Source organism: Melanostigma gelatinosum, assembly GCF_949748355.1.
Source record: "Melanostigma gelatinosum genome assembly, chromosome: 17".
Lineage (NCBI taxonomy): Eukaryota > Metazoa > Chordata > Actinopteri > Perciformes > Zoarcidae > Melanostigma > Melanostigma gelatinosum.
Window position 1 is genome coordinate 11,903,500 of NC_136650.1, and position 18,016 is coordinate 11,921,515.

At 45.2% G+C, this 18,016-nt stretch overlaps 1 protein-coding gene across 1 annotated transcript; it reads right to left on the reverse strand.

Moving 5' to 3' along the window:
* Positions 1-4,055: 4,055 nt before the first annotated feature.
* On the reverse strand, positions 4,056-9,357 carry atxn1a (ataxin 1a). The gene is made up of 2 exons (XM_079288738.1): positions 7,352-9,357; positions 4,056-5,077 (listed from the first exon to the last, which is right to left on the reverse strand). Exons 1-2 carry the CDS (start codon positions 9,185-9,187, stop codon positions 4,478-4,480), a joined length of 2,436 nt encoding a protein of 811 aa, XP_079144864.1. The 5' UTR covers positions 9,188-9,357; the 3' UTR covers positions 4,056-4,477.
* Between the last annotated feature and the right edge of the window lie 8,659 nt (positions 9,358-18,016).

Sequence of the window (18,016 nt, forward strand, 5' to 3'; positions counted from 1 at the left end):
GAAACACTCCCTTACACACACGCACACACACACACACACACACACACACACACACACAAACCTGCTCAGGACACATTTGAACACCAGCTGTACATAAGCACACATTCCACACACATGACACATGGTGCAGACACACACACACACACACACCAAGGAGACACGACACAATCTCTCACACACACTCAAATTTAGGAAGGCCGCAGGGACGAAAGGGATAGAGCGGTGAGGGGGAAAACTCTCCATTGGGTTTGTTTCTCTTCACAAACATCCTCGTTTACAGATGTGACACACACATCAACAGACAGTAAAATACACAACCATTAGCATGGATGAGACACTGGGGTTCGGACATTAAACATATACTTGGCACAGCAAAGGGGGGGGGGGAAATGTAAGAATTGCACATTGTGGTACATTTCAAGGGGATGGAAAGATTCAATTTGGGATTGTTTGAACAAAATCAAAACTACAACAAAACCCTCAAAAAATGTTGACACCTTGCTGCGATGCGCCGTTCCCTCCACCGCATGCAGAGCGGGTCTGCATTTGTTTCATAGTCTATCACTAAGCATGCATTTCCGACCAAGTATCAACACAATGATCTTTATAAGATCGTAGTGAACAGAGAGACCAAATATCAAAAGATGATGTGAGGAGGGGGAGCGGGCAGCCCAGGCCACACTGACAGGTAGCTATCGGTTGTTGAGGGTTAATTGATTGCTTTGCCTCAAGTAGGAGGTGCGAGGCTGGCTGGCTGTGATTGGGTACCTGAAACAAAGTTAACGAGGTCACTACGGGAGTCGTGGCAACGATGCAGACGTTGGCGGAGTCACAAATGTCTGCTGGTTACTTTCAGGCGCATGTGACCATATGCTCGCCTGTAGCGTGACGACAGAGTTTATGACTCCAACCAGCCGGGGACGTGGGAGGTTTTGGGGGTCGGATACTGCATATATGAGACACTTCCCTGAAAAACTCGCAACTGGTGTTGCAACTGCAACTTCTAAAGATTTAAAAATGTACTTCATGATGAGGGGAATCGTGCTAATTGAAGCGTGTTGTGTTCAGGTATATTAGCTTCTATGTGCATTTTCCAGTACATGGCAAGATTGTATATTCTCTCAGGGAGGAAAGGAGGAGTTGTTTTGGTTTTGCAATACGAGACGGTTATTATGATTTCTTTTATTGCAGAGAATTTGAGTGGAATGACTGTGTATGTGTGTGTCCACCCATACACAAAGAGAGTGCCTGAATATTGTTGTACTATTGCTTTCTAAAGTAACCAAAGTAAACATCAGCATCACTTGGCTTTGGCTAAAAAATGTGTCTAACCTGACGGTAAAGGTGTTGATGGTCTGAGTGGCTGTGGCTGTGGTTTGTTGAGATGTTGTTGGTTCTGCTTTTGTATTTGTTGGGAAGGGGATTGGACAAAAAAAACATATATGTATGTATGTGTGCGACATGTATGTACAATTTACAAAACACACAGCCACACACACAGATTGCAAAGCATGCACACACACGCGAATATTTCTACGAGTAATGATCATGATGTTTCAGTAGGAAAAAGAAGAAATTAATTTGTACTACTGTGGTGTTGTTGATCTGAGAAACCCTGTTTATTATAAAAAAATAAAGCATTTTCAAATCTCATATGGGGCTCTACCCTTTTACTCACCATCACATCCATCCTGCCATCACCCTGGTTAACTCCCACCACTTGGAGCATTGCGCTGCACAGCTAAACCTATACTTTCAGTGGGATGAGAATACGACTGATCCACTTCTTAAGAGGCAAATAAAACCCCTCTCTTGCAGTATAACGACACCTAAATACAGAGTAGAGAGCTCAACAGATACGCCTGCAGGAAGCCACGTCGTCTCCAGCTCCTTAACAACACTATTGGGCCAGCAACCTGCACACGTTGATCGACCAGAACATATTAAATCCCAGACCATGTTTATCTGCCATCACAGGTGGATTTAAAAACTGCAAATTGTATTTACCATATTTCAAAATTGAAAAAGAAAGCATCCCCCGTATTTCAGTTACACTGATAAGAGAAATAAAGACTAAACTATTTTATATGCAGATCATCAGATGGTTCACACCTCACATTACACTTCAAAAACCAAGCTCAGAAAAAGAACAGAACCTGAGCTTTCACACGCAAGAAAGAGTCTGTGAGGGTGTTCAACTTCTGACGAAGCTCTCCATGTCGGGCCAACCAAGCAGGCGCATCTGTTGAGGTAACTTAGTAAAATAGGGTTTCAGCTGGCTGAAAGCACAGTCTGTGTTCAAACCTGGACCCGAGCCCCTGCACCCTGGTTTCAACAGCAGGAAAAAGTGGACCAAAAAAAAAAAAGTCAAAATCTTCCTTCCCCATTTCTCTTAAATTCAGTAGGCAGGCACGTGTTAAAATGCAGTTTTACAGCTACGGTTATGTTCGTAAAAACTCAAATGTAATTTGACCTGAACTGCGTTGATGTAGAAACTTTTCCTCTACAATGTGTCAAGTGCCTGTTGAGGAACAACAACCCTGGTCTCCTCCAGTGCGCCGCGTGGTTGAGGGCTCGTTTCAGGACAGAGCGGTTCAAAATCATGTCTCCGCCCTTCTCCCTCCTCCTCATGTGCAAATTGCAAGATTCTATTAAGTACAACTCCAAGTAGAAACCCTGGACATTTAGCATCGACTATATATCAAATGAGTATAACCTGTTCCTATACACAGTATACATACAATCATACACATACTCACACACACACTCTCTCTCTCTCACACACACACACACACACACCACAGAGCACTCTGTGCTGTTAGCAGTGTGTGTTAATCCAATGTCAGTCAACTAGTGTCTTTGCAGTAGGGAAAATATGCACCACAAAGCATCTGCATTCATCTGAATACAGTACATATTATAGGTCTTTGAGTCTTAGGGATGGTTTGTACTCTTTTGTGTTTGTGTAAGCGTGTGTGTGTGTGTGTGTGTGTGTGGAGACAGACAGACCAGCATCATGCACACACATTACAAATACATGACACCCTTCAACATTCTGTGGCGTGAGCTTCTAATCGATGCTCATAGGCTAGCACAGAACTATCATTGGGATATTTCAAAAGCCTGCTTCCTTGTTGATTCTTTTTGCCGGATCCCAAACTTTCAAAACACATTCCAAATACTGTACAAGCTGACATGCTGAAAACCATCATCTTTCCAATTCCTGTAACCTAACTCACCGAACCTACCGACTGGATTTATTTTCTCCAAAACTTGTCACAATCGCACCTTTTCTTTGTGATCCAATGGCACATGCGCTCCCACGTTTACCAACCCACCCCTTCACTTTTCCAAAAGCTTCACCTTTACAAAGTGCTGTTGCTACTTTCTACCCTTGTCTTACTAAAAAAAAAATATATATATATATCTAAAAAAACAACATACAGTACTGCGTTAAAATAAAGAGACAACAAAAGAATTGTTGGCTGTATGGCGAGTGTGACAGGTCTGTTAAGTGCTTTGAAACGTCCCGACCCTCTCGGAGCTGACATGCAGATTCTCTCAGTTCCTCTCGCGCAGCCTTTCTCCACAAAGAAACATAAAGTAATTCATCAAAAGACAAGGAGGATTGTAAGCAGTCTTCCTCTTCAACACATTCTTAAATTGAAGTTCGCCAACCCAGTGTGTTTGCACTTGTATGTATTAGGTTAGGGTGTCTCACATTTATGCATTAACATTGACCCACCTAGGTTCACTCTAGGACTAAATGACCCCTGATTACGGTTTGTTTTTTGACAATCATTTGAAAAGAACTATCTGGTGAGATAGAAGACGAGGGGTTTATGAAAATGAACCTGCTCAAGATGAAAGTAAAGGCTCCACCTTCGTCACACTGAACAGACTCTCTTTGTGTGGCACACTGGCACAGCCTGACGGCACCACTGGTCAGGTCTGGCACACTCTGACGACACCGTGACTGACACGCGGTTTGTTTATACTCCCGGGGAGCACGGGGAATACATTGCTGACGAGAGGCAAACTGTGAGCATATTCAATTTGAAATCTGCATTATGTGTAATATATATCCAGCCAAGAAGAGCCATCAAGCATTGCTCCTGTGTGCCACACGGCCATCCACCAACATCTAGCACGTCTCACAAATCCCTCTCCATAAGCCATCTCATGAAAACCACCAAAGTGGCATTGGTTGCTTGTGTGACATCAAATCCATCTCTAAAAAAAACAACAAATGTTGTTACATTATTAACTATATGGACTTAATGTAAGGTGATACCATGTAGGGTCAATGTGCCTCTACAGTACAGTATTCAAGATAGAAAAATAAAATCAGAAAACAAAACTTTTAAACCAAGACAAATTAAACATTAATGTGGGCATTCATGTTTTTTTTGTCGAATCCTTTTATGTTTTGTCCTTTTTCCAAATCCCAAAGGTTATTTAACAGTCCTGCTAGCCTTCACTTGCCAATATTTGACCTTCCCTCGATGCTGACTTTCACCTCGTAAGGGATGAAGGAAGGCTTGGGCAGGGTCAAGGGCGGCTCCCCCTCGGATTTGTCTACTTTTCGGCCTTCCGGAGCGGACCATCTTCGCTTCCTGCGCCCTGATGGCTTACTGGCGCCAGCTTCTGCGCCGCTGGCAACCTGACCTTTAGAAACGGACCCTCTTTCCCCAACCGTCAGATCCCCGTTCACCACGTTGGTGCCCCCTCCACTCCCGTTCCCACCCTTCCCTCGCTGGCTGATGCCGTTCTCCCGCTCGCTGTGCCTGGAGCCTCCTCCGCCGCAGCTTTGGGGAGCGTCTGAGACAGCTCTGGGGGGTTTGAGGTGCCCGTGGCCGCAGGCTGGGACGCAGGCAGGGGTGGCTAGCTCCAGGGGCTGAGTCTTCTTCAGAGATCCGTTCCTCAGGTTCTTGAGGGTGAGTGAAATACAAACGTCGCCCACAGAGAGTTTGGTGCAGGGCAGCTCCAGAAGATGGGTGGTCCGATCGGGGCAGCATGAAGACCAGCCTTGGCCGAAGACAAAGAAGGGATACTCCACCAAGACTTCCACACTCACCTGGAGGAGAGAGAATGAGAGGGAAGAAACATCAACACTTCAATACACAGCTGGATATTGTTGGTATATCAGTAGAAAAAATAAATACAAACTTTCACTAGAGAGAAACGACTTGGTGACGTAAGGGGCAACATATGTCAAGCCTTTTGGTCCATTACATAAAATCAATGAAGGGGATAGAACATATTTATGTTTTTTTTAATATATTCTGCATTGAGCTCTGTAGCTTTAGCACTGATTAGCTCTGCATTATCATGTATAAGTGTGACAGAGTGAAGAGATGACGGATAGAAGCAGAGGAGGCTTTGAGGGATGACGGGTAGAGAGAGGAGGAAAATAAACCTGAGGAGAAAGAGGATGAAGCGGAGGAAGATCTGAAATATAGTAGAGAGAAGGTGGGAGTGGAGGAAGCTGCTGAGGATGGAGATGAAAAGGCGAGTTTACAGAGGGAGGGTGTGTAGAACAAGAGGAGGAGTGAGGAAGTGAATGTGAAAGAGAACAATGTCAAGAACGATACAAGCGTAAGACGTATCAAACACCCTCTCAAAGCAGACGACAGGCAATGTTTTCCCTTCGGTATTATATCATTTTTGACTGAAGCTGCTACCACCTCTGAGGAAGAAAAAGAAAAAAGTAAGGAGAGCCACTGATGGAGTGAAAGAAAGAAAGAAAGAGAAGTCTTTGAAAGATTGTCAGCTTTTGTGGGATACAGTATCAAAGAGCAGCCGGGGGCGGGAGAGTTGGTGAGAGATGTGCTGTGTGGGTGGACGAGTCACAGCCTGGACAGATGAAATAGATTAACTGGCTTTAACGGACACCCTCAAAGACAGCGAGAAGGGTGCACGTGTGTGTGTGTGTGTGTGTGTGTGTGTGTGTGTGTGTGTGTGTGTGTGTGTGTGTGTAGGTGTGTAGGTGTGTGTGTGTGTGTGTTTGAAGGAGTTGGGTAAAACCAGAGACAGAAAACAGAAAGACACATCGAGGCTACTGAGATTACTGAGAGATGGAAGCTATACAAGTTCTTTGTGACCTATATGGAACTACAGTAGAGTTTTACATGCAGCAGCAGAAATGTGGTATTCTGTCTGTGACGAGTCGATTCCAACACTCGACTCTTTGAACTTCTCTACAGCTCATAATCAGAACATGTTTGTTACATGTCGGCCGTCACAGTGCATTCGAACCTCATCACAAAGGGAACAGCAGAGTCCTGTGAGGTTCACGTAATAGAGTCATGACTAAGGGAGCAGCTCAACACTTGTCATTCAACATTTACAACAGCGGCTCAGAGTATGCAGACAAGACTTCTTACAGAAGTCGTTTCTCACACTCGCAGATGCAAACTACAACTGGGACGATTAGCTCGGCAATCTACCGAACTTCACATAAAAACACCAGCAAAGGGCTTGATAGAGGAGCTGAACAATGAATCAAATCGGTTTTTGTTCCACTGAGCTTTTCGATTGACATGAGGTTTTAGCGCTCTGATGACGTCATAAACCGCGATCATGTAAAATCACAACAAGAACAAGCGTTAAAGGAATAGTTTCACTTTCTTGTAGAGAGTCAGATGAGAAGAGCAATATCTTATTTTTGTGCATTAACAATGGGGACAGCACTGAGAGCTGCTTAGCTTAGCTTAGCTTAGCATAACGACTGGAAGCAGGGAGGGGGGAATTCCAGAGTTGTGAAATACATTGCCACTACCGGCACCTCTGAAGCCTAAGAACGAACATGTTGGGTCATCGATCTGTACACAAAACAAAATGTGTTTCCATTTGTGTACACATTGAACAAACAATGTTGAATGTTGATAATAAGAGAGGTTTAGCGGTGCTAGTAGCTCTGCTGGTTTTGCTCAGCTAAGCTAGCTGGCTACAGTTCAATAGCTCATGAGAGAGTGAAAAATAGTGTTTGCCAAAATGTCAAACTAATCCTTTAAGTGGCCAAATTATCCACAAGGCTACAACACTGCTACACTGTTGTTTGTTTGCTGCTGGTTAATCTTTGCAACACTGTTTAGTTAGTTCATAATTTAATACTATATTTATTTTTATATTAATATATTTTACTCTGTTATTGTTATTGTATATATTGTGTATTTTATACTTAATATTTAATTGTTTAAGTATATTTTTTGCTGGTGAACACATTTCCCCTTGCGGGATGAATGAAGTATATCTATCTATCTATCTATCTATCCATCCATCCATCCATCCATCCATCCATCTATCTATCTATCTATCTATCTAAGAAAGGCTGCTACCCATCTCTCACCTGTGCACGGTGCTCACCAACAGAGAACTGAACCACAGCAAAGTTGGGTGAGGTGTGGCTGCCTTCAATGCGCTCCACTGTGGACGAGTCGATCTTCAGCTCGTTGCTGATCTCGGCACTCTGGATGAAGTCCTCCGTCTTCAGGTCCTCCACGCGTTTCAGCTCCCCATCGGCCAGCTGGATGATGGAGCCCTTGATGAAATACGGGGGGAGGGAGGGGGGCACCACCGTGCTGGATGAGGGAGGAGGAGCAGAAGGAGCGACCATCCCCGGCGGAGCGGAAATGATGGGGAGATGAAGATGGGCTTGGACCACCGCACCTGAAGTGGCCTGGAGATACGAGGCACTGGAGGGCTCTAGAGTTTCTCCTTTGTGGGCAGCGATGTATGTATGTGGGAGTGTGGTAGGGAACGGTGCGGCTTGGGTGGATGATGTTACCGGTTCCAATGTGGTGACTCCACCTCCACTGACGGGGATAATTACCGGGTGGGCGCCAGGAATGAGTAAGTGTTGCTGCAGGCTGGTGTGGTAGCTGATTGGCGTATGCTGGCTCCCACTGCCCCCTGCAATGTAGCCAATGATAGGCGGCTGAGGGTAGATGGTGGAGGGGAGCCCCATTGACAGCGACTCTGTAGCGCTGTGGGTGGTCTGGATGACGGTCTGGGGCTGACAGCAGCTCACAGCAGCTTTCAGGCTGTCCACACTTAACGGGGGTGGAAACGTGAAAGAGGAGGAGGTGGTGTTGTAGGAGGAGGGTGTGCGATTGACAGGCTTGCCCAGGATGATGCCACCTTTCTCCAGGTGTGCGGCGGCAGAGGTCGTCAGCTTCTCGTGGCTGGGTCTGGGTGGCAACAGCTGGTGGTCCCCGTGGCTGTTGGGCATGAGCATGAAAGAGGTTCTCAGCCCTGAGGGATCGTGAGTAGAGTAGTCTGAATGCAGAACCAGCTGGCGGGCCTCGTAGGAGGACAAAGACGAAATGGCATCCCGGGATTTGCCCCCTGGTTTAGAGAGGCCGGACTCGGGGGACGCTACATACCGCCGACCCCTTTCCAGCTCTCCGTTGTGGAGCTCTCTGGTTCTGGAGCCACCGTCCTCTTTCCTAGTGGGTCCGTCCGTGTACTGCACCACAAGGTGGGACATCCCATGTCCCAAAGTGTGGTGGGGGTGCAGTGACTGGGGAGGAAGGTGAATGCCTCCGTGGTAATGAGGCGACGGCACAGTCCGCGTTGAGGTTGACATCTGAACATAGTGAGGGGCGTGGTCCGTCGAAGGCGGAGGCATGGAGGTACGCCCCGTGGACGCTCTCTGGTAGTCGTGCTTGGAGGCATGCGACGGAGCAGAGACGGTCTCTGCGTGCGAGTGTCTCTGTGCGGCCAAAGAGGAGGAGAGGGGGGGAGGAGGGGGAGGAGGGGGGAGCAGTTGAGGGGAGATGTAGCCAGCGTACGGGGCAGTGTAGGGTGAGGCTATAAACTGCAGGTTGTGAGGCAGTTGGGCGTAGTGTACAGTTCCTCCAACTGTGGACTGTGACAGGGGCGACGTATACACTGCAGGAAGAGACGAGACGAGCCTCAGTGACGAAGAGGAGGATGACGAGTCTGACGTGGAGAAGAGGGATTTATTCTGGAGGCCGTCTGAGTGACTGGAGCTACGGTGTCCGCCGACGGCACTCTCATTCCCACCGGCCACGCTGGCCAGCCAGGCCATGTTCTCAGTGCGCTGGCTGTCACTGGCAGGCGGGATGCTTGGTGAGCGATTGTCAGATGATAACGTGCTTGAGGGGAGCTCCCTCTTCTTTGGGGGCAGACACTCATTACTGCGTTCCTGGTGGGACTTCATGCTGACTTTGCCTGAATTCCCTAAACTGCACTAACTGCGTTATTGTTCCTTAACCTTTGGCCTTCTATCGCTTTTTCTCTCTTTTTTGTTCTCTCTGACTTTTTCACTTTCCCGTCTCTTTTTTTCACCTTTGATCTGTCCCTTGTCTCGCTTTAATTAGCTCGAAATGATCTTCCCCAATCTCGTCTCTCTTTCCCTCTCTACTCGGTTCACCCAAGGCCGTCGATTATTGGGGCTTTTCTTGACAACAAAGAAAATCCAGACCGTAACAAGCGGGCGAGGGAGGATTAAAGATGGAGATGAAGATATTGAGGGGTGGCGAGAGGGGAGGGTAGGGCGGTCTGTTTGGTCCAGAGGTCTTTAGTGGCTGGAGAGAGTCACGTCGTCACGCCTGCTGCTGCTGCTGCCGCCGAGGACGACGGGGGGCCGAGTGCATCGCACTTCATGCGGAATCATTTCCTTGTAAAAGCAAGCCTGCCCACACCCAGCGCAATCCTGTGGAAGAGAGAGAACGGAAGACTGTTAGGAAGACGCCGTGGTTCTTAAACAGATGAATAGTTCAATACAGTGCAGTTTGTTTCCAACCTGAACAGCAACCACAATGATCCTCGAAATTCCTAGCATCTAACACTGCACAAGTGCATCATCAGTCAATTGTTTTTCAATGAGAATGAAAGAAGCTGACATCCTGAAATGCACTGCGTCATTCAGTTTTTTAGGTGGGTGTACATTCAATTCAAGGACAGGGAGAGAGAGACACATGATCTCGCAAACACAGACCATGAAAATGAATAAAAACACCTTTGTGTTGAGGTTGTTGTCACCACGTAGCAGCAAGATTAGGCGCTGCTGCACCAAGAAATTCAGGAGCAAAACAAACAGCTCAAGAGAAACTGTTGAGCGACGTCTTTACTGTGATGAAGGTCGATAAACAGGCCACGAGCCAACAAAATGACGGCCTGCATCAACAAACTCAGGAGCTCAACAAACAAGCTCCAAAATCAAGCATGAAGCCAAGGCAAGAAATTCAGGGCACAAAAAAAAATTACGAGGACCGTTTCGAGTGAACTAAATTGATCTGAAGGACGAAAAAGAGGCCATGACAAGACGATGCGCTGCAACAAGAAATCCAGCAAGTCAACCAATGACTTTAAAGAGAAATGAAAATGGCTACAAAGAAGACATGCCGTGTGTCTGTAGAGTGCATTGTAACAGTCGCCGAACAGGTGGTTGATTGGTTTTCAACAGTGGTTGAGCAAAAATAATTGAAGCAGAATAAAAAACAACAATCCAAGCAGTTTGTCATGGGTTTCTAGAAGCTTGCACCCCTATTAATAATAATAATAATAATAATAGTCAAAAAACTATTTCAAAAAGTTTCCAGCACCTGCTGTACTTGGACATCTGATAACAAGCATGTGCTGTACTCAATAAAGTATGTGTGAGTGTGTGCCACCATCTGTTAGCAAGGACCCCCTGCTGTAAAAGACGGAAAGCTTGGTGTGAATCTCATAAATAATGTAGAAGCATTTCAAGCACACCCCCCCCCCACACACACACACACACACACACACACACTATTCTAGCGACATACCATCTTGCTTACTCAAACACTGAGACCTGGGCATATTCAATTATGCTGACACATGTTCTCTTCCTGACACACAGCTCAAGTTCACACACAAAGACACACTTTCTTTCACCCACTAGTGCACACACACTGCCCAACTGAACGACACACACTTGATAGTGAGCAGAGTATCAGTTTGACTGACACACGACAAACTTGCACTAGAAATGCCCAGCGAGCGATGCAAGAGTTGTCTCATCTAGAGTTTGCAAAGTCAGTGAGTTCACGTCGTCGACGGCGGAGGGTGTTTCATGCAACTGTGAAATAAACTGACAGGAATACACGAGCATTACCGCAATAAGTAAATAAAACATATGATAGTAAATGCTTGTAGAGGTCTTCAACCACCTACAACATGTGAAATCCAGCCTGCAGTTTATATTGTGAACTACCTGCAAAGACTTCCAAAGGCCATGAAGAAGAGCCGGGTGGACTGAAAAAACGTGAATGTCATGATGAATGTGCATTTGGAAACTCTGAGAATCTGTAGGCAGCCATTTATGTAGCTGGTGGTCTAACATCACAGATTATAATGTTAGACCACATAACATGGCCTCTTGTATTAGCGATGACTCTGATTATCTGATCTCTGCAGCTGCCAAGCCACACAACAGATTTCATGTTTCAACCACCTCTGAGACGTCCAACAGGCTTGATTGCTTATCGCAATTGTACCCACTGTGTGTGTGTGTGTGTGTGTGCGTGTGTGTGTGTGTGTGTGCGTGTGTGTTCTGTAGGACGGGGGACATTTTGCATCTCATGCAGATTCCTGTGATTTAAGAAGTGTCGCATTGCTACTATAACACAACTGCGGGGACAGGCATAGGAGTAAACACACATGCAAATGTACATGCACATACAGCACAAGAACGAACACGAACACACACACACACACTTTGTTTTATGGTCTCAGGCACGCACCATCTGTTCAATCAAGCAGGCATGACTCAGAAGTGTGTTGAGAGGTGCTGTTGATTGGTGAGCTTTTAGCACTGATATGCCCTTAACGCTGCGTCTCCCTCCTTCACTCTGCCTCCTTTCGACTCAGCCTGCCTCAGCCTGCCCACCTCTCATTCTTTAGAACTCCATTCTCAATTATCATTCTTCCAATCGAATGGTTTTTACGTTGTTAATCGTCCCTCAATGTCTTTGCTGCTTCTCTCTTGGCATCCTTTCACGTTAATCTTCAGCTTGTCTCCTGTACGGCGACTCATTCAACGTACCGTAGTGTCATGACATCCAGCCGGTATACATAGATAAGTCAAAGTCGTATTCCACAAGCTGTTGCTTGTATTAAAACTTTGAGATAAGAGGAATATCATGTCTCTGAGATCAGAGACATTTCATATCGGCTGTCACATCAAACACTGACAGCGTGTGCACATCCAGCCACCGATCTGTTCCTGCTGCCATCTATGGATGCTTTTATCTTCGGAGCGAGGCACGCTCGAGCTGACAGTTCACTCTGGCATGTGAAAGAGGTTTCTGAGGATTACAGGAGAAACACGATGTGCATTGTATAATGATATGTATTATGGAGCTGCTGCTTCATACAGTGCGTGTAATAAGCATGGATTGCTATAAGCAAGATTGTTATTGCAACAGACTGGGTGTAAACTACTACTACTACTACTACTACTACTACTACTACTACTACTACTGTATAAGTGGTTTGTTTTACAAGGAGAACTTCAAATTATTCAATATAAGAAAATAGTAAATTAAACATGCGTTAACCGATTTTTAGCCATGTGGGGGCAGCAGAAACAAGCAGCAAACAAGACAACATATTTTTATTATATGTCAATATATGTCAAACTTTAATAATATATATATATATATACATATATATATTATTCCAACATGAAACGGTGCTATTTTGAACCAAAAAAAAAAACTACAGCAGCAATTAATGAAGGAAGAGTCTGAGGAGGATCGGCAAAGGGATTGGATGGAGGGATACGGAGAGGCAGGAAAGGGGCATGGAGTGGGGAAAGGCTTAGGACGCAAGGAGAGACATGAGGAGAGAAGGAGAGGCCAGCTCAACTGACCTACATTGCAAAAAAGAGAGAGTATTGCTTCACTGAAAAGCTATGTCACATGAATCGTGCTGAGTTTGCGTGTGTGTGTGTGTGTGTGTGAGAATGTGTGTGTTGATATCAGATGACCTGTAACCCAAGCTGTCTGTCCTCCATGTGCTTCAGTCTCTCCCTCTCTCCCACACACACACACACACACACACACACACACACATTCACAATGATCCACCTAACCAAAGTCTGTGTGTGCATGCGAGTCAGTAACCTGAATCGTTCACTCATGCACGATTCTATTGTCCTTCTACGGTCAAAAAAGTGGAGGTTCTCAGGTTTCTTTCCTTCACACTCAAACACACACACACACACACACACACACACACACACACACACACACACACACACACACACACACACACACACACACACACACACACACACACACACACACACACACACACACACACACACACACACACACACACAGGATGAATTGTAAAGTACTAACACACTGAACCATACTCTCTAATTGATGCATTTATGACATTTTATAATTCATAAAACCTTCTACAACTCAAGCAGTAATGGGCTGCTTTGCCTTCATGGCTCCAGTTCTGCAATAGTACGGCCAGCAGTACTGTTACGATGGTCATTTACAACCATTACGTAACATACATGTTTACAGCTTAGGATGGTGTGCAACATTATTATTGAATCACATACAAGCTATGCAAATTATAAACGGTGACATTACACTTCTATTTTAAAAGATGCAGTGTTAAACCCTTGTTTTGGTGATGCTATCAACTCTGCAGCAACAGCATGATTTATAATGACATGCAGGTATGTCGGGTCCATCAACAATGTATTTCCTTACTTTAAGAATCTGTAGTAACAATTGGAGTGAGCCGGAGTGGAGCTGGGGGCCCAGAGCGGGGTGGAGGACCTGGAAAGGTTTCTTTTCTTTGCTTGTCGTTGAGGTGACAGGCGCCCACAATCGCAGGCTGAGCTTGAGGGAAACATCGCAACATGCAAACCACTGAAGTTGACACACAGTGAATGTTTGCTTCATAAGGATTTCATTTCAGAATATGATAAGAGAATTACAAAGAAGTATTTCATTTGTTTTGCCATCAACGGATTACATGTCACTATTTTGTCTGCGAACGCATTTAGATAAATGCTACAGTGATATAAAAGCTGATGTGCATGGTCTAAATGTCTACTACATTTGAGTGCGTGTGTGCGCCTGATTGCCCAGTCATAATCATAATTGTGATCAAAGGGATAAGTCCAACGTGAAGTGTCATCTCACTGCTAAATATAGTTCAGCTGGAAAGTACAGTGGTGCTGCAGGCGTATACTTCTCTCTCTCTCACTCTACTTCTCTATTTCTTCCTCTGTGTCTCTCTGCAGCTTTTTTTCCTTGTGGTTTTTGATCCGTGCGGGTGTGTGTGTCTGCATATGTGTGTGTGTGTGTGTGTGCCAGCATATGTGCGTTCATGTGCGTGCACAGTGCAGGGACCCTTTCCAGACTGGGAACTCTGACAAGGCTGCCGCTTTATTCCCTGTCACTGTCTGCTAGTGATTACACACAAACAACAACAAGCACACACGTACACACACACACACACACACACACACACACGGGAGTATGGTCAGATAGTGAGGGAGTAATGGAGGATCTGCCATTGACAGATGGAGACGGAGAGTTAGAGAAGAAGGGGAAGAGGAGGGGGAGGAGGAGGGGGAGGGGGGGGAGAGTGGTTAAGAGTTACACAAACAAAGAGAGACAAGAGATGGAGAGAAACAAATGACTGTGAGGGTCTTTTTCGGAAAACAAACACTTAGGCAGCGTTGCATGACTTGCACTTTCTCACCCCTCAATAACCCTGAGGGTGGGTGGGTGGAGGGGCAGAAAGACAGACAGTCAGCGAGAGCCTGAGAAAGAAAAGAGCCAAATGGAAAGAGAGAAATGTGTGGAGAAGAGAATCAGGGAGGGGAAACACGAGCGAATGGTAGAAACGAGCGTCGGTGGTTGTAGGAAAAACTAGGGCAGACGCAGTACGCACTTATAAATTACATACTGTGATACAACAAGACAAGCTTTCGGGACACACACGCGCACGCATACGCTGACTCTCTCTCTCTCGCTCCCACACACACACACACACGCTTCATTCAGAACAAGCGCAAAAACTGTGCAAAGTGTACTTACCAGGGGAGCAGGAGTAGCCCACTTCTGCAGCATGCCTTCTCTCCCCCCTCTCATTCCATTTCCACCACTCCTCTCTCCTCCTGCTCTGCCGTGTCCCTTGTGAAACACCCCGAGTCTCCCTCTCCCTCTCCCCCTCAAGCGGAAAATCCCAAGCAGATTCAGTGTACTTGTGGTACAAACTGCTCTCGGCCTTTCTCAACTCCCCCCCCCCCCCCCCCAACCAAACACACACACACACACACACACACACACACACACACACACACGTCTCCTAAATCTTGACAACGAGGCAGGAAGCTCCCCCTCACTACCACTGATACGCAGCACTCAGGTGATCACACACACAAACAAAATTGGTAGCACACACTTGCACACGCCCACAGGGAGGGAGTCCCGCATGCAGAGCTCCAACGTGTATTATGCAAGGGGCTGAATGCGAGCCAGAGCTCTCACACTGTCTGCCCTACACACACACACACACACACACACACACACACACACACACACACACAAACTAACACACGGGGCCCCTCCTACGGTTCGCTCGGCCAACTTCATCAGGTATTCATTCAAAAAACACACACACGCCAGCTGGCTGCACGCCCAGAGTCCGCTTACAAGCAGCGAAAGAGGACTAGAGAGGGAGAGAGTGAGGGTGGGAGGTTGTTACAGTGAGAAGGGCAGAGGGAGGGAGGGGGAGAGTTGGTAGAGATTATAGAAAGAGAGAGAGAGAGAGAGATGAGTCCATGAAAGACACATGTACACAAACAAATATACATGTGCCTGGGGTTGAAACTATGAATAATCTGTTTTCTACATTTATTGATGAAATATGACCAATAAAATGAGAATTTCAAAGAGCCCACGGTGAAGTAGTTTCTTTTTATCCTGCCAATAATGTAAAAACCAGATCTTTAACTTGAAATGATGATGATGATGAAGATGAAGATGAAGATGAAGAAGAAGAAGAAGAAGAAGAAGAAGAAGAAGAAGAAGAAGAAGAAGAAGAAGAAGAAGAAGAAGAAGAAGAAGAAGAAGAAGAAGAAGAAGAAGAAGAAGAAGAAGAAGAAGAAGAAGAAGAAGACATTTGAGAAACTGTAACCAGAGTTCTTATTGTTTGGCATTTGTGTGTCATCAATACAGATGTGCACATACCGGTAAATAGATCAATTACAGGAGCAACATCATCTATTTCCCCCTTTTTGCAGACACAGTAGGTGTTGTGCGCCGATTCAACAAGGCTGCACTTCCTACTTTCGACCACTAGATGTCATGACTGATCACCTCACTGGCAGCATGCAGCAGTCTTTTACAGTTAGTTAGCTGACCTAGTTAAAAGACCATTTGGACATTTGGAAGTGTATATATAGATGACATGTGCTCCTCCTCAATGCTAAGCGATGTAGCAAGCACAGGGAATAAGAGAGTAATCACTCATAAGATGTTTACACACACACACACACGCAGAACAGTGGGGATTCCCACTGGACTCTATGGGTCTAAACATGCACTAAAAACACATCCTGTTTGTGTTGGTTGGTCTTCCTGTCATGATTTCAATCCTGGTGTTCAAAGTTGGATATTCATGGAGTGTTTAACTACTGCAGGCCAGTGGGCATTTCTAAGTTTCCTTTTAATGTGGTCAAGAGGACAAAAAAAAACAACTAACAAATTGTACCCAGAGAGGCTGAGCTGGATAAGAGGATTGAAAAGTGGTAATCTGAGAGTCCTTTGTGCACTTTTTAAGTTTTCTTTTGGAAGGCATTTTTGGTGATCAGCACTCAGAGCGATGATGATGATGATGTACATGCATTTGTGTGTTTGTTTCTCTTCTTGGTCTTTGTGTTGGGGCAGTGTGACTTCCTGTAGATGCTATTCAATTCTTTGTTAGTGGATAAAGTTACAGCTTTACTACAATGTTGTGCCCACAAATCACAAAATATACTTCCTGTTTTGAAACTAGACCCGTTTAGTCGTTTTTATCCTTCACGAAATATGGTTTTAGGGGCACTTTGGGATTTCCTGATCTTTTATTAACCAGTTGTATACATTGCAAACTAAATAATACAGCATGGTCTTTATTATTACCATTGAGTTGAAAAGAAATTGATCTAAATTATAGCCTAAAGTAAGAGAACAGGACACAGAGGACATGAAGTAAAGAAAGGGATACAGATAGAGAGTCTCGACAAAAACATCAGAAGAAGAAGACACAGACAGAAAGCCAAATCAGAAGAGGCTGAGAGAAAACCAGACCAGACTGTGTGTTTGTTCCGCAGACGTTTCCGTTGCCTTGGCAGCTAATTGGAGCCTCTCGGCATTTCATCACAATTCATTTGTGTGGGTTTGCTTACAATCTCCCATCAAGTGAAAGGAGTGTGAGAGAGAGAGACAAAGAGAGAGAGAAGTGGTGAAGAACAAAAATAAACAAAATGAATCTCGGTTGTTAATATCTGCAGACCATCACTAAATGTCTAGAATACCACTTTGCTCATAACTTGGTAATATCGAGTGCCACTCCGAAATGTTGTATTGCCCCTGAGCTTAAAAATGTCTTTCAAAACCAGTCACCTCCTCGTTATTTACATCTCTACTTCATGACGATAGGATTTTATAAATCACGGGAAACTTGTGTTTTCTTTAATGCAGATATCCCAACTCTACCCTGTTCTTCATATTAAAAATATTCAAACGATGTACTTGTGGTAAACACACGCTTGCATTATGCGGAGCCACAACCGGGAGAAACAAATGAAAACAACTTGTAATTGTGTGTCTTTATCCGGCACAACGAACCAAAAGTGAAAGCTTAAATCAAGATGTAAGTAATGGCTTCTTCATAACATCAAAACTCATTCACTAGGAATCAATTTAATATTAAGTGTGGTAAAAAAATACTGCTGCTCTCTCTTCTTCTGTCACAGTCTCAGCCAGAGCCAGTCACT